The 24,222-nt window shown below is 44.6% G+C and overlaps 1 protein-coding gene across 2 annotated transcripts in view; it reads left to right on the forward strand.

Moving 5' to 3' along the window:
* Positions 1 to 5,080: 5,080 nt before the first annotated feature.
* Positions 5,081 to 24,222, forward strand: part of CZH18orf25 (chromosome Z C18orf25 homolog) — a 45,708-nt gene continuing 26,566 nt past the window's right edge. For both annotated transcript variants that reach the window (XM_030968711.1, XM_030968712.1), the window contains exons 1-2: positions 5,081 to 5,213; positions 21,799 to 22,612. In XM_030968711.1, coding sequence (XP_030824571.1) covers positions 21,889 to 22,612 — 724 coding nt within the window. In that variant the 5' untranslated portion in view covers positions 5,081 to 5,213; positions 21,799 to 21,888. The remainder of the gene's footprint in view (positions 5,214 to 21,798; positions 22,613 to 24,222) is intronic.

Raw genomic sequence — 24,222 nt, forward strand, 5'->3', positions numbered from 1 at the left:
AACCCCTAAATCTGGGCTTCCCCTTCTGCCCTGGCAGCTGTTGGGTGTTTTCACGGGAGTCACAGCGGGTGGGTGCCAGCTGACCCTCGGCTGTTGGATGGTATGGAACAATCACCCAAGTGAGAGCTGGGGAGCCTCCACTGCTTCACTGTCCCTGCAGGGCACATCAGCTGCTCCCCTCTGAGCTCCCAGACTGAGCTTTGGAGACACCTGTGTTAACACCTGCAAGATGAGAGCAGGTGCAGGGCCAGGCTGAGCTGCAGACATTCCGTTTTCCCAACAATGTGCAAGAGGTGTCTGTGTTTTATTGCTGTGTGCTCAGTTCCTCCTCTTGGAAAACATGAGGAATTCCACCAGAAAACAAAACAAAACAAAACAACAACAACAACAAAAAAAAACCACCAAAACCACACACACACAATAAAAGTAATTAAAATTGTGAATTCAATGTGAAAAAATGGGGATCAGCCTCAAGTGAAAACTCATATGCATTTTATCACAAATTGACATACTGTTCTTATCAGGCCAATATGCAAAATAATAACTCCTTCAGGAAAAAAAATCATCTGCAGACTAGCATAGTATTGTGAATCCATTTAAAAGAAAACATTCAGATACTAAACCCAGAATAACTAAAGTAAAATGCTAGAGAAATACTGAATCCATCAGTTAAATTTAAGGCTTCTGAGGTGACATATGTATCTTTTTACTTAAAATGCATTGAATCAAAAGGTGGGGCTGGAGTCTCTTTTGGCTGTATCTTTTGGCTAGTACTATAGAAATACTCCATCTGTTGCAAACATTTCATTGTGGTTCCTTTCCAGTCTTCTTTGACTGTTGTGGTTCCTTTCCAATCTTCCTTTGACAGAAAGTATTCAAAAATATCCTTTCATTTATATAAATCCTTTGGTAGATGTAGGATATTAAGATGGGACCTTAATTAAAAATAGCTAAAAATATTAAAAGTTTCAAGACTTATTTTAACAGTAAGTTCGTTGTATTTGGTACCATGTCCAGTAAAACATTCCAAATATCTTGATACTCAATGCTGTTTTGGGTACTTAAAGCAAAATTTTATGTGTCAAATGGTAAGTGTATAAAAGATTTTTCAAATTACGTTTAGAACTGAATGGGTCTTAGAGGTCTGGGAAATGTTTTGTATTTCTAAGCTAGTCTTTGAATTTTTAAAGTGCAGGGTCAGCAGTGAAACAATAGTGATCCTGGTCTCTGTGACCTTGCAGGAAATCCTTCACTTTGCCTGCAAGCAGGCAGTCTCTGTGTAACTTCAAGCAACTTTAGAAACATTTCTTATTTTGTTAAATGCCCACTTCTCTAAAGATTTTCAGCACTGGGCTGTGTTTCTGCTTCTCCAATTCACAAATATTTCTCTTACAGAACAACAACACATTGGTAAGCAGAGGCTTTTACCAATGGGAGTGTTTAAAGACTCGTGATTCCTTCTGTCTTTGCCAGATACCACCTACATGGGAGGAGGACATGGAGCTGCCTCCCTCTGCCTTGAAGTCCTCCAGCATTGCACCGTCCTGAACTGTGCAAATTCTAGTAAAAAACCATCCAGTAACTCCAAAATTACAAGCTAATTTAATAAATGCTTCCTTTAGCCCCTTGATAAATATGCCTCTAATGCTAACGAAGCAGCTGTGCTGGTTAATTAGATTATGTTGGCTGGTAAAACCTAGCAGCAAGGAAATGTTTTATTTCTTTTCCTTCCCAAGGAGATTCTGGCTGTACATTGTGGGTGGATGAACACTGTGGTGTTCTGGATACCTTTTCCGTGGTCCCTGTTTGGCCACTGCTGTGTCTGCAGGAGAGCCTGGGTGTCCTCAGGAGGAGCAGAGGGATGGCTTGGCTGGATCTTGGCAGCACATTTGTGATTTCAGAGACTTGGAAAATGGGTGTTGTTTAAATGTGGCTTGGAAGGTGAAGCTTCCTTTGCAGAGGACGCTTGGTAATGTGCCTAAGGATCTGAGATGAGCTCTTGAAAAGTCATTCTTCAGTCTGGAGCTGGAGGGAAACTTTTGGCCTGGGGCTGGGAAAGAGAAGGGAACAGGGACAGAGGGGTGTCCCCCTGCCAGGAGCTGGCTGAGAGAGGCCAGCCTGGGAGCCCCAATGAGCCAAAATGCTCTCACAACCAACTTTTACTTTGACGAGAGAATGTGGCTCAAGGTTGTGCTCCAGCACTGAGCCGGTTTCCTCCCATTGTCCTTGGGGAAGTGCCGAGATTCCCTTTGCTCAAACGCGTTTCATCCTGGCGGGGGAGTTCTTATCACGTCCTTGTGGGGTAACTAACGCTGAAATCATTGCGCTCTTGGCAGACACAGTCAAAGAATGATAACGTGGAGCCAGAGGAGCCTAGAAGATGTGCTGGGCTGTACTCCCAAAATTGCTGGAGCCAGCACCACCTCCAGCCTTTCCTCTTCCCTTCCTAATCTTTCACTGCAATCTCCCTGATGTTTCAGAATGAGTCCCTTGGTATTTCCCCTAATCTATCATTTAAAATCTCAGGCAATAAAGCTTTCACCACTTCCCTTAGGGAGACGATTTTTCCAGCCCGTGCTTCTCCATTCAAAAGCTTTCCACACGGATTCCCAGTTTAGACATGTCCTTCTGTAATTTCACCCCATTAAAATAATTAATGTACCCTCAGCCCTCTCCCTTGATGCCACTTGCTTCATCCAGACATTTACACATGACTGCTGTCTCCCTGCTCAGTTTACTAATTCCGCGGTACTTAAGGCAGTTGGGATTCCTTTTCCTCTCTTTTTGTAAAGCCTGCCACTGATTCCTTCAGTCACGGAGTCCTGAAGCTCCTTCCCGTGTATCATTCTTCCTGCAAATCCAAGGCAGATGCTCTCCACCCGCGTCTTTGTGCTGTCCTGTACTCCATCCAAAACTGTTCCCGACTGCCTGCGAGCTGCGTGGTGTCCTCCGGGTGTCTTTCAGGAGGCAAAGCACATTGTTCCCCAAAAATGCAGGTTCTGGGTGTTTTGTCCCCCCTGGAAATGCAGGTTCTGGATGTTATTCCCCCGTGGAAATGCAGGTTCTGGATGTTATTCCCCCCTGGAAATGCAGGTTCTGGATGTTATTTCCTCCCTGGAAATACAGGTTCTGGATGTCATTTCCCCAGGGAAATGCAGGTTCTGGACGTTATTCCCCCCTTATTGCTTTCCTTGGTGCTGACACCACAAATGATGCATTCACCTTCCTCGACCAGACTTTTTTTTACATATTTGTGAGAAGCACGTTGCAAAGTACCAGTTAAAAAAATAATTGTGGAAGCCTGAATGCGTGGTTCTGCTTCCAGATGCATCTCTCCATCTCTCCTAATATGATAAATGCTTCTGGGGTGGCACGATGCCTGTTTTCCCGAGTCCATGCCCACGATTTGGGTGGTGGTGCAGGTACATTTCCCACACGTTTCCCTGCTACCAGCCCTGGCACTGAGTCCTGCTAGGAGCAGCTCTACGGTGAATGCTTAAATCCTGAATTCCCCTGGTGCTCCCAGCCCTGATCAGGGCTTACAAACCGCGCTGAAATTATTTCCTTCCACCTTTCCGAGTCTCAGGAAACACCTGCAGCTGCGCAGGACAGCTCTCGGGGTGCAGAAACGTGTTTAAGAGGGCATTACAATGTTAACATGTGCATTACAGTGATTAAAATGTGCATTACAATTACTGAAATGTGCATTACAGTGTTTAAAGAGGGCATTACAATGTCGCTGTGATTGAACCACAGCTTGCCCCCAGGCAGCCCCCGGGGCTCGGGTCTCCAAAGGTGCCTCCCAAACCCAAAGATCCCGAGATTCTGCGGTCTCAGGGAGCGCAGGATCGCCAGGATCGGTGTGCTCGGAGCGTGTGAGGGGTGCTGGGGGATGTGTGTGACAGGGACAGAGTCAGTGACAAGGGACAGTGATGGGGACAGGGACACTGAGAGTGACACGGTGACATGGGCAGTGACACAGGGCTGGTGACACAGGGACAGTGACTAGGGACTCAGGGACACAGGTGGACAGGGACACAGGGACACCGACAGAGGGCCAGGGACACAAGGCTGGCAACACGGGGACGGTGACACAGGGACAGTGACTAGGGACACAGGGACACTGACACATGGGCAGTGACACAGGGCTGGTGACACAGGGACACAGGGACACAGTGACACTGACACAGGGACACTGACACAGGCACGCAGTGACAGTGTGTGTGACACAGGGATGGTGATAGTGGCCCAGTGACACAGGGACACAGGCAAACAGGGACACAGTGGCACAGTGAGAGTGGCACAGTGACAGGGACACAGTGACAGGGACAGGGACACACAGGGATACAGATACAGAGACAGGGACGTAGAGACACTGTAGCAAGGGGATACAGGCACACAGGGACACAGGGACACAGGGACACAGGGACACGGGGACATGACATAGGGACACGGGGACATAAAGACACAGGGACACAGGCACACAGGGACAGGGACCCAGGGACATGGACATGGGGGTAGGGGCATGGGGACATAGGGAAACAGGGACCCGGGGACACAGGGACATAGGGACACAGGGACATGGGAACAGGGATACAGAGACAGAGGGATACAGTGGGACGGGAACACGGATATGGGAGCAGCGGCACGGGGACACAGGGACACGGGGATGGGGACATGGGACAGGGATACAGGGACATGGAGACACTGGCACACGGGAGCAGGGACACAGGGACACAGGGACACAGACACAGTGACACAGGCACACACAGTGACACAGTGACACACGCACACGGGCACACAGACACACAGACAGACACACGGACACAGACACACAGACACACAGACACGGGCACACAGACACACAGACAGACACAAGGACACACACAGACACACACACAGACACACGCACAGACACACACACGGACACACGGACACACGGACAGACGCACGGACACTGACGCGCGCACGCCCCCGGAGCCGCTCCCGCCGTTCCCTCTCCGGCCGCGCGGGGTCGCTGCGGGGCACGGGCGGCCCGCGCGGGCGCTCGCGGCGCGGCGGGCGGAAGTGACGGCGCGGCGGCCGCGGTGACATTCCCGGAGCTTCCCGGCGGCCGCTCCGGCTGCTCCCGCGGCTCCGGCTCCTCCGGCCGCTGCCCATGCCCCGGCCGCTGCCCCCGCCGGGCAGGCCGCGAGGGGCCCAGCCTCGCACAGGTGAGCGCGCTGCCGTGCGGGCGGGGGGCCGCGGGAGGGGCGGTACCGGCCCGGCCGCCCCGGGCGCGGGCGGGGGCTGCGCCCCTCAGGGTGGTCCCGCGGCTGCCGCCGCTGCTGCTGCTCCTGCTCCGGCCCCTCCGCCCTCCTCTGCCCTGATCCCGCGGGGGTGAAACTCCCCACAGATCCCTGGAGCAGCTCGGGGGCCGCTTTGTCTTTCCCGGGACTTTTGTAACGTGCCTATTTTTTTTTTTTTTTTTTTTTTTCTCTTCCTGCAACGACTTTTGAAGTCGTGTGAGCTGTTGGAGGGTTGGAGAGTAGTCCTTGTTTCTCCAAGGGGTCCCTTCCGTGCTTCTCCAGGGGTTTCTTTGCGTCTTTGTTTACCTTGGATGGGGTGTTCGTCTGGTGGGAAAATGTGTTTTCTATAGGAAGGACGCTCGAGTCGCTCGTTGCGTATCCAGCCCAGGTTCCCCGTGGGCTCCTGACATCTAATGGGTTGCAGATGTGGCTCCGAGCCGCACAGCCATCCGAGGGGAATATAAAAACTTAACTGTGCTACTGGTTCCTTTTTAAAAGCGAAACAAGGTGGGCTGAGCAGACTTGTAATATTTTAACTATTCCCCCAGTTCCAGTATTGTAACTTTATTTGCCTGGAGGTTATTGGACAACAAAGACCACTTTCTGAAAGACTTGTTGTTTTGGTTTTGTTTGTCTGGCTTTTTAAAAATTTAAAATTTTAGGGTTACATTGCTTCCACCTTTGTTAGGTAGCATCAAAGTGTATTTATGTGTTAGTTTGTTAACCATGTAACAAGACAGCTTGCCTCAAAGTTTGTGGTCCCTTGGTGAATCTATAACTGTAATAACTTAGTTAAGCAAGGTCGTGGTTGTAACTAGTTGTGCACTTTAAACCAGCACAAAGTACCTAACAACACTTCAAAAGCTGAAAAGAAACTTGTGTGTCGAGATGGCAGAAGTCAGTCCTGTTTGACTTTTTTTTTTCCCCTGACAAGTAATTCTAGCTTTTAAAAGTCAATGAGTAAGTAAATCTTTGAACCCTTGAGCATCCCTTTAAAAATGTGAAATTTATTTTCATTCCCCCTCCCAGGGATTTTATTAGGTTTTAGATCTTTTCTGGTACTTGCCAAGCATCAAATAATAGTTTCACTTACAGGCGAGGTCTGTACTATTTCCACTCTTCAAGCTAAAAATTTAAGTACGAGCAGTAATGCCTCTCTCCTTGGAACAGGAAACAAATGCTACATTTAAAATGTTTCTCTTAAAGCATGCTAAGTTGCTTAAGTCTATTAAGAACACAGCGTTTGACCTTGAGGTGGAAACTGAGCGTGGTGCTCTTTGGAGCTCCCCAGCGTGTGGCTCTCCTGCCCCAGTGCCACCTGCAATTGCTGCTCCTGTGGTTCCAATGCTGGGAGCCAGGCAGCCAGGGCAGCACAGCTTTCCCTTCTGCCCTGGAGGAGGGAAACCTGGCCTCTGTGGAGGAAACAGGTCTGTAGCAAACTCCCAGGACAGCAGTGAGGTGCTTGTCATGTGTTTGCTAAACCCAGACATCCCCCCCATATATATACACATATATATAGATAGATAAATATAAATAGATATACGGTAGGAAAGCAGTGAGAGGAAGTGTGGGGAACTCATCTGTCCAGCAGCAGTTGTTCTGAAGAGTCATCTTCTGATATTTCTCACCTCCAGTGATCTAGAGGAGGCTGGTGCTGGCTGGGGAGGCTCCACAGAGGGTGGTTATGTGGCTACTGAAGGCCAATAAAAGCAGTTTTCTGTGGTTCTGGCTTTCCAGGGACACTGGTGCTCTGTCTGGGGAACCAAGGGCAGGGAGGCTGCAGGTGATGGAAGGCGCTGTGTGAGTCTGGGCAGCTGGTATTTCTGCTCGGGTACATGAGGGCAGCAGTTCTGACTCATTTTGAAACACTTGAATTTTTTAATTACACTGTGTCAACTATTTTCTGTTTGCTCTCCAGCCCAGTTGCTGGTTGGCGTGGTGAAGAGGTGCAGGGACAAGTCAGGAAGGAGGAAGGGCTGTGGCCTTGCACATGCAGACGTGTGAGGTGTGTGGCAGTGCAGCTCTGCCTGCTTGGAGGGAATCACAGAGCACAAACCAGGAGTGGGTGCTGTGGAGGGAGGGGAAACGGGAAGGAACCTGAAGCCACCCACAAGGCAGTTGAGAACAGCCACAGCACACAGAAAATGTTGCCCTGCTCTAGCTGATAAAGAGGAGGTAGGAAGGATGTTTGGGTGCCTTTGACAAATGGGCACTGCGGAGGGGATGGGATTAATGGGGTAAGTTAAGGTTCAGTGAACAAAGAGTAAATATGGATTATCATGAGGGGCTTTGAACATCAAACATTAGGGAGATAAGTTGCTGTAACTCAATGAGAGCAACAAGAAATAATTGCCTTGCTGTCCTGACCTCCGTCTCCTTGCTGTATATTTACCTTTAAAATGCAGGATTCTTTGCCTGGATCCTGTTCACTTTCTTCCCTTTCCCTTGTATATTATCACATCAACTCCCTGCACCACCAGGGATGTATGTGCCATCTTTGACCTGCCTGTACATCAACATCTCACTGAAACATCTGTTAATGAGATGGGGGGGTCTCTACGTACCACACAGAGAAGGGGCTGCACGCTGAGTGATTCAACTCTCTGGTTACCTCTGACCAAAATACCACCAATTATGTAGCGATATGAAAGCTTTGGAAAGTTTTTCAAATGACTAAATAGTTTCAAGCAACCTACACGTACTTGTCTATAACATTTCAAACTTGTTTAGTTCATGGTACTTTTTGACAGATTGGGTCTGTGGTCCATCGCAGCTTCCGTGTTTTTATCTGCAGTTGGCAGAATGGCTTAGAAAACTGCAACCATTGACAGAAACTCAGCAGCAGATTTAATAACACGTGTACTAGATCAAAGTAAAAGATTTAAATATCATAATTCCCAGCATGTAACTTGTACTCTGGAAAAGAATTACTAAAACTTGAATATTTTTGCTGGCTTGAACGTTATTGGTGGTGATGGGAGCTCAACATGAAGCAGCACTGGGAGAGGGGGCCAGGCATAGAGCTGGGAAAGAGCTCTGAGATAAAGTGTGGTACAGTGTATGTCGCTGCTCTGAGATGACCTTATGTGGAAAGGAAACAACTTTTGGTTTTCCAGAACCAGAATAAATGTTCAGCACATGAATGGGAGTTCAGCCTTTATCACTCTCAGGAGCAGCCAAACTTATGATACTGGAATCCGTGGCAGCAGATGTTAATTGCAGGGAACTTGGACAACAATCACCACAGAAATAGTACTTTCTGTCACATCTTTGTTCCAGGTTTTTAATGCATATTGCAGTTCTGAGTCTGCTACTTGAGGTTTAGAACACAACGTCCACAAATGTGCAATTTTGAGCAAAAAGAGAACTGGATGAAAGGGGCTGTAAATCAAAATGTGCGTATGGTCTGAACATCAGCCTGTGCTGTTGCCTCCTCTGATGGACGCAGTCGGTCTCTGAGCTAAGCTGTGACTGATACCTCATCACTTACTCAGTGTTACTGTTTAAGGATTCAAATTTAATCTCTGCTTGCCCATTCCCTCTCGTTAGTGTTGCCTCTCCCAGTGTCTGATCAATATGAATGGAGCCTGTAGCAGTTTCTCCTGGATGTGGCTGGCTCCTGCAGCTGGGCACGCCTGGGGTAACTCACGCAGGGCTGGAAATGAGGTGCAGCTCAGCAGCGCAGGTGTTGCAGTGACGCCGTGTCAGATGCATTGCTGACTGCTCCAGGAGGTCGAGTAACTTGCCCATGGTCATGAGGTGTGTCAGCTTTTTGTTCAGAATGATTCACCTCATTATTTAAGAAGGTGTTTCAGGGGTTTTGTATCAATTTGACCACATAGTCTGTCTCTCCAATGCTCATAAATGATCTAAGTAGCGGAATAGTGTACAGGCTTCAGCCTTACCGTGCCTTGTGATATTTGGTCTCCAAGAAAACAGCTTGGAAGCTGTTAATACTCAGTCTGACAACTCTTGAGTCATAAGTGGAACAGGTGGTCACTTTTTAAATAAATGCAAGTTTTTGAACATTCCTTCAAGCTGACATTCTTGTTTCAGTGTGTGTGGATTGTGGATTTGACATTATAGTGAGGATTCTGCAGTGTCCTGCAAGATGCTCTTCTGTGCAAGGCTTCAAAATTTCCTGAAAATGAGCAGGAAGACCCAGACTTGATTGTTCCTCTTGCTACCTCTTTGCTCTAGTGTCTTGTTTCATGATGCTTGATGGTTAGCATTTCACAACTTATTTTAGAAAAGGCAGATTTCAGTTCCATTCATCCAACATGGGTAGAGGCCAAGTGACTCACAGTAACAGAGCTGGGAATAACTAAGAGCCAGACTTTATAATATCAGTTGTCTGCATGATGAAACAATTACCATTTCGGTAATTTGTTTTCCACTGGGACTGTTTCATTTTCGGTGGTTCCAGTATGAGGCCGGTGCTCAAACATATGAAGAAAAAAAAAAGAATCAAGTTGTCCTGATAGCAAGGTGGGGCTGAACCAGTGCCCTTCTCTTGTACTTTGGATTTCTCATCAGCTGGTAATTCTCCTGGCTCCTCAGCTCACTCTCTTGGTTCATGCTCTCTTGGAATGCCTGATCTTGCCAGAAAGACATTTCTAAGTAATCTGGCAATTTTGGGAAAAAATCTTGGTAAAGAATAGATCAGGAAAGTTGTATAGTAATTCTGTCTGTTTGTGGTTGGAAATGCAATGATTTAAAGGCTGCCTCCTAATGAAGGAAGTTGTGAGCCAGTGAGGAGCGAGGGGTGGAGCTTCCTGAGTTGCTGCTGAGTGGCTGATTGCTTATAAAAGATCGTTGAGCAGGTGAGACAATTACCATTGTGAGCATAGTGGATGCAGGAAAGGCTGTAGATGTTGTTTATTTGGATTTCAGCAAGGCCTTTGACACTGTCTCCCACAGCATACTCCTAGACAAGCTGGCAGCCTGTGGCTTGGACAGGAGCACTCTTTGCTGGGTTAGGAACTGGCTGCATGGCCGGGCCCAGAGAGTGGTGGTGAATGGTGCTGCATCCAGCTGGCGGCCAGTCACCAGTGGTGTCCCTCAGGGTTCTGTGCTGGGGCCAGTTCTGTTTAATATTTTTGTCGATGACATGGATGAGGGTTTAGAGTCTTTCATTAGCAAATTTGCAGATGACACTAAGCTGGGAGCATGTGTCGATCTATTAGGGGGACAGAGGGCTTTGCAGAGAGACTTGGAACGGTTGGATGGATGGGCAGGATCTAATGGGATGAAGTTCAATAAGTCCAAGTGCCGAGTCCTGCACTTTGGCCACAATAACCCCCTGCAATGTTATAGGCTGGGGTCGGTGTCGCTGGACGGTGCTCAGGTAGAAAGGGACCTGGGGGTGCTGGTTGACAGTCGGCTGAACATGAGCCAGCAGAGTGCCCTGGTGGCCAAGGCAAATGGCTCCTGGCCTGGATCAGGAATGGTGTGGCCAGCAGGAGCAGGGAGGTCATTCTTCCCCTGTACTCGGCACTGGTGAGGCCTCACCTTGAGTATTGTGTCCAATTCTGGGCCCCTCAGTTTAGGAGGGACGTTGAGATGCTTGAGCGTGTCCAAAGAAGAGCATCGAGGCTGGTGAGAGGCTTGGAACACAAGCTGTATGAAGAACAACTGAGGGAGCTGGGGTTGTTCAGCCTGCAGAAAAGGAGACTCAGAGGTGACCTTATCACTCTCTTCAACTTCCTGAAGGGTGGCTGTGGTGAGCTGGGCGTCGGTCTCTTTCTCCGGGCAACAACAGACAGAACAAGAGGACACAGTCTCAAACTGCGCCAAGGGAGATACAGGCTAGAATTAAGGAGGAAGTTTTTCACAGAAAGAGTGATCAAATATTGGAATCATCTACCCAGGAAGGTGGTGGAGTCACCATCCCTCGATGTGTTTAAAAAAAGACTGGATCTGGCACTTGGTGCCATGATCTAGTTGAGGTGTTAGAAGATGGGTTGGACTCGATGATCTTAAAGGTCTCTTCCAACCTAGAAATTCTGTGATTCTGTTGGGTGAAATGCTTGTGAGGTCCTCCTCATGTTTGGTGAGAAGTTGTTTAGAAATGAAGTTGCCCTTGTAGGAAAGAATGATCTTTTGGATAGTAGCGCCTGTGAGCCCATAAGTGCAATTTCTGTTTCCAATAACTAAGGTTCAGCCAGAGGAGGTAACACCTTTTGGTAGCACTGTGCAGAATCTATGAGGAGTTACAAAAAACCACATATTTCTTTGAATAATGTGTTTTGAAAGCCTTCAAGGTGAAGTTCTATTTTTCATGGTTCCACTTACTGTTGTCAGCAAGTCATCTTAAATGCAAAATACAGGCTTTGGATCCACTCACTGTAAAATCCAGGAATTGTTGAATAAAACTAAGCTAAGGAAGTTCATTGACTATCTTGCCAGGGTTATCTTCATAAGCCCTCAATAATTACTTATAAACCTCACCTCAACCTTAAGTGAGTTTGATAACAGACACCTGATTTCTCTTGTTTGTTTTACAAGATCAAAATGGTCTTGCTGTTTAACACCTGTAGTGGATATCATTGTTTGTCTGTATGGAGCTCTCCAAGCTCCAGCAGCAATAAGGCTGTGTTGAATTAATGGAATGAGGTTGAATTGATAATCCAGGCTCCATGTTCTTTTGGTTTTTTTCTTCCATCTCCCATTTTACTGGGAAAGCTGTTTATATAGTTTGTCTCCTGTTACTAACCATTAGTTCTGCCAGCTGAGCCACTTTTTCCTAAACAGGAATAATAATGTAAGAAGCAGTTTTGGGGTAAAAGATGCATTTTAAGGATTGTTTGGTTTGCGTTTTTTGGGTGTGGGGGGGAGAGGGTTAATGTTTGGTTTTATAAATTTTTTCTCTCATCAGTGCTTGCTTGCATGGTTCTACTGAAAATTGCCTTTTAATTTTCTTTTTCTTTTTATGTAGCTGGTAACTTGGTATCTTCTTACATACTGTTATTTAATTTCTGCAGTCAAATACATGCAAAGTCTTTTGTGTCTTGTGGGAAAGAAATGTCTGTGTTCTGGTCTGTCTGTTCTCTTGAAGTAGAGCTCAAATTTCTTCTCCTCTGCCAACTGGAAGTAAATACTGTAGAAAGATAGTAAAGCCCATGTTAGAGGCATTTTTGGTTATCACACATGTGACTGGCTTTTGACCCAGTCTGTTCTTCTTTTTTAAATACCTAAAGTAGTTTTTGTTCATTTGTAGAGCCAGCCTGTGTTTGCTTCATACTGAGACCTGGGATGTGAATCCTTTGCTTTTTTGGGAGCACTTTGGACATGTAAAGACTGCACTGTGATTGTTAGCAATCTGGTGGATGCTGAAATCAACTGGCACCTCTTGGTGTCAAGAACATCCCAACAACTGTTAAATTTCATCATTTGAATGCCACATGACTTTAGTGTACTGATACCATTTATTTTTCTGTGGTATACCTCCTGTGAATCTCTATTGCAGTATTTAGATTTGATACTGCTAGCTCAGAAATTAAAGAAGCAAGTGAATACTATGAGTGGCTGTGTGGATAAGAAAATTATTTGAGATCAGGGCTTGTTGGGCTTGCAGCTCCTTTTCAGCCCTTCTGTAGAATTTGGATGTGTCACCTGATGGTCAGACCATAGAGTGGATATCTTACTGCCCTATACCTTATGGCAAAAACATTCATTGGTGTTGAATTAAAGCCTTTGAAACTTTAAAATACCTGAGAGTTGGTTTTGTTTGTTTACCATGGCAAAGATGTGTAAAAACATCTGACCATAAAATATTTACAAACTGTAGAGTTACTTAGTATCTCATAAGTTGTCTTTGTTAAAGGGCTGTCCTAAACCCACAGCAAGTCTAGTTCAGTGCCTTGAGCTTTTGGGGAGATGTGGAGATGCTGGAAAATTGCTGTGGAATGTGGCTCTTGAGGACATGGTTTAGTGGTGAACTTGAGGACTAAACTTGAGGACATGGTTTAGTGGTGAACATGGTGGTGATGCTGGGTTGAAGGTTGGAATTGATAATTTTAGAGGTATTTTTTTACCTTTATGATATCCATAGTGAATATGGCACTGCTGAGATGTATTTACTAGTTGGAAGTTACTTTGCAGTTGTCCTGATGTACCAGTTGGAGCTGTTGGCAAATGACATAATGTTGATTACTTTCAAATATTCCTAACTTCTGCTCTGAAAATTAGGATTCATTTGTTACATGGTGTTCAAGCGATTCAAAATGTGGCTTTTACGTGAGCTTTACTTTTATTCTAGTAGAACAACAGACCAGCATTTCTTTAGGATATCTGTTTGTATGTAGTGGGGAAGCACAGAACCTATTTTATTCAAGAAACAGAAATGGATGGGTAAAGTGGGAAAACCTGTTAAACTCAGTATCTTAGATAAAGGCGGTCCATCCCTGTGATGATCCTCTGTAGAGTGATCTGAAAACCAATGTGTACCAGAGAGAAAAGGGAACTTTTGTTGTGTTGATTTCTGCCACTTGTTTTATTGAAAGAAAAAATGTGAAAGTGAGTAATTTAAAGTTTTAGGAACAGGTAGTAATAAAGATATGCCCTCTAATTTTTAGAGTAGAGGGCTTTGTAGACTTTTGTTGTGCCCTTGAGAAAAAATGGTTTCATTATGAGGAAGAAAGGAGATTCTTAGAAGGCTAAGTGCAGCCAACCCTGCGTGCTTTTATCTGTGTGCAAGGACTGTGATTTTTTTATTGTGGGGTTCCAAGTGCACCTGGTGAATGTTTATGGAAGCCTGTGTGCAGAGTTGTGAAATAAACCTTAGCTGGTACTTGCCTGTCCTTTGAAAGTGGCAGAATGTGTGCATTAAGCATTACAATGCAAAAACCTGTATTTAAATGTGCAGTCTTACTTCTTGTGTACGATAAAAAAATGTTGCTTTTCAAGATTGCAAAGGATGCTCTGCAAAGCTTTGTATTAACACATACATTGTAATTTGTATTCAGGCCTTGGTAATTTGTATATGCAGCATGTTGAGCACTCAGTAGGAGCAGCCTGTTTTTAACCTTCATTTATTTATGCAAAACCAGTAGAAACACAGAATTAGTTTAATCCTTTCTTCTTTTGCTTTGTACTGCAATTCTGGTACCCTGTCTGTTCCAAAGGGTCCTATTCTTTGGGGTTGCTACCAGGCCTGATTTGTGAATCATCTGATAAAGATCCAGCTCCACTCCCAGAAATGTGCCTTAGGTAGAATCGCATGCCAGTGAGTCAGCTTTAGGGCAGCATTTTCAAAGGAACGCTATATAAATTACACAGTATCCCTGTGGGGGCGGCTCAGTGTTATGAAAAATCTGCTGTGGAGCATCGTGCACACACATCCACACAGAGCTGAGTCAACTGTCTTGACTTAAATTGACTGAGTGCTGGTCTCACTTCTGTTGTTTTAAGTGCACCAGTTTGTGTGAGACTTAAAAGAAGATGAAAAGGAATGTGTGGTATCTTTGGGAGGAGCTGAACAAGCTGGGAAGTCCAGAAAGTGTCAGTATTTCTACATTTGTCTGGATGCAGATTGGTCTTTCCTGATAGATGTCTGATTTTTTGAAATTTTTAGTTAATTAAGCATTCTGCTCTCTGGCGTAAGGTAATGGCTTTAAACTGACAGTGAGCAGGTTTGGATGAGGTATTAGGAAGAAATTCTTGGCTGTGAGGGCGGTGAGGCCCTGGCACAGGATGCTCTGTCCCAGGAAGCGTCCAAGGGAAGGGTGGATGGGGCTTGGAACATCCTGATCCAATGGATGGTGTCCTTGCCCTTGGCAGGGGACTGGAACTGGATCATCTTTAAGGTCCCTTCCACCCCAAACCATTCTGTAATTCTCTGATATGTCTATGTGTTTTTTGTACTAAAATGTCACTGGTGAGTTCACTGGATTAGTTGTGTTCATTTTCATTGGAAAGGAAGGTGATTTGAGAAGAAAGAAAGGATGATCGAGACACCTACAGCAGCAGTGGGTTTTGGTGAAGCTTCAAAGTGGACAGGTTCTTTAGCACTTCACATCTTCAGAGTTACACGTCCTTCTGTCAGAAGAGAGCCTAACTTTGTTTTTTGCCAACAATTTATCCTGTATTCTGAAGCATACATGTATTACAGTCAACTCTTGAGTACCCAGGCTGTTTGCAGCTTCTCTCCTTTCCCAACCCACCCTCCTCAGACACACAGTCTATCAAGTATTTGAGTCAGAGTTCTTAATGAGCTTGTCTGTGTGTTTACATTTTTAAAAATAGTCAGCTGTTTTACATAATTTTATTAGCCTCTGTTTTATGCATTTGTCGTTACCTCTCTCACACCTCTGATTTATTCCATCTCTGTTGGGTAAATGTGAGATAATGTAATCCACTGGAGATGGAAATAATTGTTTGTGTAAAAATGAGCCATTATAGCATTTAGTTCCTTATAAATATAAAAACATTCATATTTAGATGAAAATAACTGACTTCTGTGGCACTGAAGCTGTGAGGCTGGGCTGGAAGGATATGGAAGGATCTCTAGTTAACTCTGTACTCTGAACAAATAACTTGTATGCAGCACTGCAGTTTAACTTTTCATTTATGTAGTCACAAAAGCCTAAAGAATGTACATGGTGTTATTTGCTTCAATAATATAAGTACAGTTTCTCATTAAAAAAAAATGTATCTTCCAGTTGAATGGTAAGTGGTGAGAGGAGTTGGGTTGTTCAAATTGTTTTCTTTTAGCACTAACTGAAAGGGCACTAAAAGACAGTGTTCTGATAGATAATTCTTTTTCATTTCAACAATTGCTAGAATTGGCATAAGAAGGTTTTATGACCATAAGCAGGGAAAAGAAGTGGTCTGTTGGACTGTGATTAAGAGGAAATGTGTTAGTAATAAGCTAAAGTGAGTTTTCCAGCAAGCTGCTGTGAAAGCACTGGTACCTGTAAAACGAGAATCTGTCCTGTTCACAGGTTCAGAAAAAGAAGAGCTGGCTTGCTGCATACAAGCTAGGCATTCTTTATCATTAGTCAGCTCAATAACACCTAAAATGACAACGTACAATTAACGTTAGGGTGTCATGGGGTTTATTAAGTATTTCAGGCCGTTGAGAGGTACTCCTTGTTCAGCTGAAGTAAGTAAGTTGTAAGTAAAATGGGTAACATTCTAGCTGTTAATATATGACACATGATTTAGTATGTTGATTGCTTGGCCTAAGTAGCTGGATTTGATGAAGCCTTCAGCATTAAGCTGTGTAATTTAGCTAATCTTCCTAATAGCTGATACAGAGCTGTGTTTTATCTGTGTTGTGGGAAGGACATGGATAACAAATGGATATTTTAATTGCTGCTGAGGACTGCTTACCTAGGTGAGGGCTTTTGTAGTTCCCTGTGCTCTGCCACGCAGAGGCATCAGCAGCTCAAACCAGAGATCAGCAGGCAACCACCACCAGCAGCAGCTGCAGTTCCACACGAGTTGAACAGCCTGCCTGGACATGGAGAAGGACCCAGTAAGGTGCTGTAAGGCCCCAAAAATCAGCAGTGAACTAAGAGGTGCAGGCAAGATGGGTGAGGGGCAGGTACCTAAATTCTCTAATTGCCTGGGGATTTCTTTGTTCAGGGTCCCTCTCCAGAGACACACAGCTTATCTGCTGCTCTAAGACTCTGTTAAATTATTTACTTTTATAATCTGATGCCTGAAACTCTGCTCTGGGAAACCTGCTGTCTTTAATATAAGTTTTTGTGCTGTAGTACATATTACATGAAAATTGTTCTTTAGGAAGCTACCAACACCTCTGAGGCTTTTTGCTCTTAATCTTTTTTTTTATTTACAAAAGTCTCTTCCCAGAGCAAACGGTGCTGAGAAGGAATGCTCAGGACCTCCTTCTGTGTCTAGGCAGAACCTGTGAGTTCAAGGTGTGATGATACAAAACAGCAAGCAGCTTTAAATCAATTTTTTTTTTTTTTAATAGAGATGATTTGTGCTTGCTCTCCCTTCCCTCCTTCCTGCGAGCTCTCGCAGAAAATGTCACTTACTTTCTCATTTTGACTTCTGCTGGCTTATTGAAAGGCATCTACACACAGAAGGGTGGGCCAGTTCTGTGCACAGGAGGGAATATGATGGTGCAGTCACAGTTAGGTGGGGAAAGAATGGGGACAAAACCAAGAGAGGCTGGGCTGTCTCTGCAAATCTGACCTTCAAAATCCTTCTGGATTTTTCCCCTGAAGTGCAGATTCCCCAGTGTACAAATTGTGTGCCTTTACAAATGAGTCCATGATTTGAAAATATTTCCCAGGATAATTTAGTGGCTTCCTCACACTGGTGTGTTGTATGTGTGACTTGGAAAATAACATTTTCTGTTGGAAAAATTAAAACAGAAGTTTTTGCAAAATTGCCTTTTAAAATTTTAGTTGCAATATCTGTTCACCAGTAAATGGAGAATGCCATTTCTGATCAACATCTAATTAAGTATCTATCTGTGTCTGTAAGCATCGCAACTTATTTTCAGTGCTGTGTTCTCATTTCAGTAAAAAAATGGTCTTTTGCTTGCACCACCTTGAGATTTCCTCTTCTAGTAGTGTTACTAGAAAGGTGAGTGGCAAGAAAGGAGTGGGAGTTTTTCAATAAAGTCTCTTCTTGCTGTTCTGTACATTTTTCAGAGGGAACTAAATACAGACATTTTTTTCTTTCTTTGAGACAAGGATTTCCTTGGCATAGATATTTTTGCGAAATGGACTATATTCTTCCGTGAAGCAAAGTCTGTTTGAGTCATGGTAGGGTTATTTTTTTCCCACTGAGAGAAAGGCAAAGCTCTGGTGTATATATATATATATATATATATAAAGGAATTGATGATGTCTGAAGAGCCAGCTCAATGGACCTGTAGAGTACAAACCTTACCAGAACATGTGGGGTTTTTCTATATACACAGAAACACATCAGTGCCATGAAATTACTATTCCCTCCACTACTGCCAACTCACTGAAAGTCACTGTGTGAGGGATCAAACCAGTGTGGTTGGAGTAGTTAAAGATCACACTTAATATTAAAAAAATCCAGTAAAATAATTTTAACTGAGCTGTTAGCAAGGTGGCAACGTGCAGATGAAACATATTTTTTTCTGGCTGATAGACCAGAGAGATAGAAAGGCCAGTTCAGGTGTTGTTACAGCCCCTTTGGGAGCTGTGAGGTAAAGGATGTTTCCAAATAGGACATTTGTGGAGAAAAGTCTACAGCTGACTTTGGCTGCCCTTTAGCTTCATGTCAAGCTCTGTTCTTTGTGCTCCCCAGGCTAAAAGGGTGAACAGTGCAGAAATTGTTCTGCAGTTATTAGTATGAATATTTAAGTATGTTTTCATTTGGCCAAGCTAATACTCTTTTGGTTTGTGTCTGAGCAACCAATATTTTCTCTGTGTGTACATTTCAAAACTCTCAAGATATTTTTCATTTTAAAGAGGAAAGCTGGGAGCTGCACTAGCAGGTACAATACAAATTCCACTTATTCCATCATCAAATCTGTGTTTTACTTACCTGTCTAATAGGAGAATTATTTGATAATACATATTTGTGAGTGAATTACGTACAAATATTGATTTTACTGACATGCATTTATGTCTCAGAATGTGTGTATTCATCATTTAGGTTTGTTGGTGCTCTGCAGTAGCTTTGGAAATAAATTGTTCCTACATGATGTTTACTGCTTACATGAAATTACTGTCTCCAGAAAGTCTTCTTTGAAGTTGCTTTCAAGAGAGGGTTACTCAGTGAAAGTATGCACAAATATTTTTCCTGATATACACGTTCCTCTTTTCCACAATATGCATTTTTGTCTGTTTTTTGGAAGGGATATGCTGAGTTTATTGTTTGGGATTTCAGGTTTGTGGGGTTTTTTTCCTCATATTTAGCAGGTTTGGTCTTGCCATCTCCATCTTTCTTGTGACGTCTGTTATTAACCAACCCTTCTTTCCTGAGTTGGCGTTTCTCTCCCATGAGTGTTTTCATCATTTCCTTGCACCATACAGCAGTTCATTCATTAGCCTGAAGGAAGCATTGTTGCGGTGCGGTTGCCCCGCATTTAGGTTTACAGTTATGTTTAAAGTTCAAGTTATAATTTCATAGTTGTCCTGTATTAAGTTAGTATGTTCCAGTTCCCCCCTATGTTCGGTTACACATGATTCTGTCTGGGCTCCTTTTCCCGCCAGTGCCCTGTCACTCCCTTTGGTTGCTTGGTAACTGCTCCGGCCCTTTCAAGTCACTCATTTGGTCCCTCCTCAGTTTCCTTGGTTACTTTGTCAACCCCTCCCCTATTACCCCGGCAACCTCAGTGTCAGTCACTCTCTGTCCCCACCTCGGTCCTAGAAACTTCCATCCTGGGCAGGGAGTGATTGGCCCAGGGGTTGCTACCCCTCCCCAACAAACTTCTTATTGGTCCCTGTTCCCTGTCAAGTATTCTGTTCTGTTACCTGACTGGACAAGGGGTGGGTTGCACCGCCCCTCCAGGAGTATTTATAACCTCTGTTTTTCCCCGCCCGCAGTGCCGTTTCTTGTAGCCTTTTCTGTTCTTTCGAATAAACTCGAACCCTGCTGCACAGAACTGTCTGGCTTCTTTTCTTTCCTGCGCGCTCAGTTGGAAGCTTTTCCTGCTCCAGCGGCCAAAGGTGAAGCTCCTCTACCTCGGCCGTAGGGAGTCACCTTAGGGAGCGGCCAGCCGGAGCCTGACTCCGCATGGAACCGCCGCCCCCAGCCAGGCTGCTGGTGTGTTGGGAGCTAGCCGGAGCTCAAGGACTTGTGATGTCTGATATTAACCAACCCTTCTTTCCTGAGTTGGCGTTTCTCTCCCATGAGTGTTTTCATCATTTCCTTGCACCATACAGCAGTTCATTCATTAGCCTGAAGAAAGTATGAGCTGTATTTTGGTATTCTCTAAAAATGAAGTTTCAGAGTGGGTTAAGGTGCACAGGACAATGCTGAGCTGGGCACAGCACCTTTAGAAGCAGGGAAGTACCCTTATATTGTGTATTATGTGCATGTATTCTGTATTACATACATGCTTGCAGGCAGCTTGGGATGGATCAGGAAAACAAAGAAGGATTCTCAGGGTACAGAAAAATCTCTCTGAACCATTGGTGCTTCCTCAGGGTGCTCAAGTGCTGATTGGCTGCCTCTGCAGAAATGTAGTTTTTCAGATAAGATCTCACCACTGCTTTTTCTTGCCTACACTTTGTTTTTTGAAGTGCCATAAATTTGTTATTTATTGTACTTCTGAAGCTGTAAAGGATTTGTTCCATGCCATTCATCTGTAAGTGAATGTGGTAATTGAAGGGTCTTTATTCTGTGTTGTATTCCAAGAGAAAATTCAGGTGAAAGGCAAAGTGTGAATAATGAAGACAGAAGGGTAACTATTGATCTCTTCAAGAAAATTTCTTTGCAGTTGCTTCAGGTAGTTTTGGGTAGATAACGTGCAAGTTATCAATCAGATAAATAGCTTGGTCTTTTTATTTGCAGTGAAGCAACACAATTTATTAAATTATAACTTAAAGTAAAATGTAGGATACTGGTGTGGTGTGGGTAGATAATGTTTTTTGCTTGCAGCCCCTACTATTTAATGCTTTTTTCCTGGCAGATTTGAGAGAAACTAAATCAGCCTTGAGGTTCTCATATAAACAGGGTTTGTATGGGAGACAATCAAGGACTTCTTGAATGGTACATTAGATATTCCTAAAACATCTTTGTGTGACTCACCAGCATGGTGGTGCTCTGCTGAGAGCAATCTGTGTGACACCTCTGGAGACAGAGCCTGTAGCTGTGCCTCTGACAATTCAGTAGCACTTCTTTATTTAATAAGTCTTTGATATATAAGGTTCCCATGCAGAATGGTTCCACTAGGAAACCCATTCAGTGTGACTCCAGTACCATTTTTCATGGGTATGTAAATGAAAGAATAATTTGGTGTAACAGGATGAGTTCACTAGGAAAAGGTAAATTAAGAAAACCAACTTGATGCTGAGCAATAAGATGCTCTTCCGTAGAGCCAGCCTGGCACAGCTGGGGCTGCTCAGCTGCACAAGAGAAGGCTCCAGGGACACCTCAGAGCCCCTGCCAGGGCCTCCAGGGGCTCCAGGAGAGCTGCACAGCCACTGGGGACAAGGCATGCAGGGACAGCAGCCAGGCAATGGCTTCCCAGGGCCAGAGGGCAGGGACAGATTTTGGGCTATTGGGAATTAGGAATTGCTGGCTGGGAGGGTGGGCAGGCCCTGGCCCAGGGTGCCCAGAGCAGCTGTGGCTGTCCCTGGATCCCTGGGGGTGCCCAAGGCCACGCTGGATGGGGCTTGGAGTAACCTGGGATAGTGGAAGGTGTCCCTGCCCATGGCAGGGGGGTGGCACTGAATGAGCTTAAAGGTCACTTCCAACCCGAACCACTTTGGGGCTCTGTGAACCCATTCTGTCTGGAACCAAAAGCAGTGTGCTGTTTAAGGTAACACTGTGGAGAGCAGGCTGAGCTACTTGTGTAATTCTTTCCTGCTGTTCTGTTCCTGTGCAGGCTGCTGCATTGCTGGAGACCACATCTAGCTCACCCAGCCTCTTAGACAACGTGCTCAATGCTTTGAGACTGGAAGGACCTTGCTCTGCAATGAAGATGGAGGCAGTAGGAAAAGCAGAAGAACTTGTTGATTCAGAAATTCCACCAAAGACTTCTGAAAAGCAAGAGACTGCTCCTGATGAAGACAGACCTATAGAACTTGAGACACAACCTCAGAAGGACAACACGCCCACTGCAGCAGACTCTGCGGTGCTCTCTTCCATGCCTTGCTTGCTGATGGAACTCAGGCGGGACTCCTCGGAGTCTCAGCTGGCATCTACAGAGAGTGACAAGCCAGCGGGTGGCCGAGTTTATGAGAGTGACTCTTCTAACCACTGCATGCTTTCCCCTTCCTCCAGCGGGCACTTGGCCGACTCAGACACGTTGTCTTCTGCAGAGGAGAATGAGCCCTGCCAAGCTGAAGCCGCCGCGGAGGGAGACCCTTCTGCAGTGTCCGGAGCTGCAGTTGGGAGGAAATCCAGGAGATCCAGGTCCGAAAGTGAGACTTCAACAATGGCTGCCAAGAAAAACCGACAGTCTAGTGATAAGCAGAACGGCCGAGTTCCCAAGGTGAAGGGTCATCGGAGCCAGAAGCACAAAGAGAGGATCCGGCTGCTGCGGCAGAAGCGGGAGGCGGCTGCTCGCAAGAAGTACAACCTGCTGCAGGACAGCAGTACCAGCGACAGTGACCTGACCTGTGACTCCAGCACGAGCTCGTCAGACGACGACGAAGAGGTTTCAGGGAGCAGCAAGACAATCACTGCAGAGATACCAGGTAGAGGATGTTTTTTAAACTGAACTGTAACGCGCCTGACATCGTTTCTCAGCTGTCATGCTAAGTTAGATGAGTGACACTTGAGAAAAACCCAGGAGAACTGCAGCTCTGTGTAAATTTGAAGAGTGCAGTGTAATAACAAGATGTGGGCAAATTAAAAAAAAATCTCTTCTGTGAGGTTCCTGTGCACTTTTGCACACCAACAAAGCATAGATATGGTAAATGGGAGGAAGGACTACCTTTGAATTCTGGATTTTTCAGATCTTTGTAAGCCTATATGAACTCATGTCAGTGCTGTCAATTCCCCTTAGATGGTGATAATCTAATTCTTAAGATAAGTGGCCAGCTTTGCTTTAATATAAAAAGCCCACAGCTTGGCAGCTGTGTTAGGAATGGCACGGCACACCTCTTGCCTGTGTAACAGAAAGGCCCTGGCCATTATTGCACTTTTTCTGTGCTTTCAGCTCAACATGACAGTGCATGACAAACCTGCTTAGCCTTATTCTAAGTTCTTTCAGATTGCAGCTGGTCACCTATTTTAGGATACAGATATGATTACACAGGTGCCCAAGCTACATTCACACGTAAATTTTCAATATTTTAGACGAAGTTGTTAGCATTTTCCTATGTCGTTAGGATCAATAATTTCTACACTTCAAACTTTCTGACATATCTGTGTTAAGATGGAAGCCAGCAAATTATAGGGGCCTTCTTGTCATTTTGTTAGCAGGAGAAAGTTGAATTCTTCAAGGTTTTTGTCTGCCGAGTCTTTGTTATTTTATTAGTCCAAGTGCTGTGGACAGGACTTTGTGTGAATTATTCTTGCAGCATATTATACCATAGAACCATCATCATATGGCAATCAAAAATAAAATCCATAAAAATAAAAATGCATAAAAATAAACTTTTTTTGCTTGCCAATTTTTACTGGGTTACATGCCTTTTTGCCTGTTGTGCTAGAAGTTTTTTCCTTTTGAGAAAAATAGCATCTTGTATAGGGCAAGAACATTTAAAGGAAAACTGCAATATTAAGTTGCTAAACTAATGCTTTCTGGATGAATTATTTAAAATACTGAAGCAGATTTTACAAATAACTGACTTAACTGAGTTGATTATGGTGGATGATGTTGTCACCATGAAAACTGGCATTTTTCCCACACCTGCTAGGAAGCAGGTTGCACAAAGGAAGTAAATGTTTATTATTAGAATGTCTGGAAGAGGCATAATATCCTCCTATAATTATTGTGTAGTAAACTTTTAATAGAAATCTAAAATTATTTTTACCAATTTAGTAGTTAGTCTTGTATCTTTCAGAGTTTTTGCTTTTTTATTTATAATATTTACACTTCGGGCAATTTAATCCTAATTTAAAGCCTGTTGAAGAATAACTATTTCACTGATTTTTGGGACAGGTTGTTCCCCACCTCTCAGAAAACCCCAAAACACACAGAATAAGTCCCTCAGGTCACATTCTTTTTTTAAGTCATAAAAGTACCTTGTGACCCAGAGTGGCACCACATGGTATTTTCAGGTTTCTGTGGGCCATTATGGGGACGTGATGGGACCATTCCTGGATATTGTTTGTGTGTCCCTGGGTGCCTCTGTATTTG

Source organism: Camarhynchus parvulus, chromosome Z (assembly GCF_901933205.1).
Source record: "Camarhynchus parvulus chromosome Z, STF_HiC, whole genome shotgun sequence".
Classification (NCBI taxonomy): Eukaryota; Metazoa; Chordata; class Aves; order Passeriformes; family Thraupidae; genus Camarhynchus; species Camarhynchus parvulus.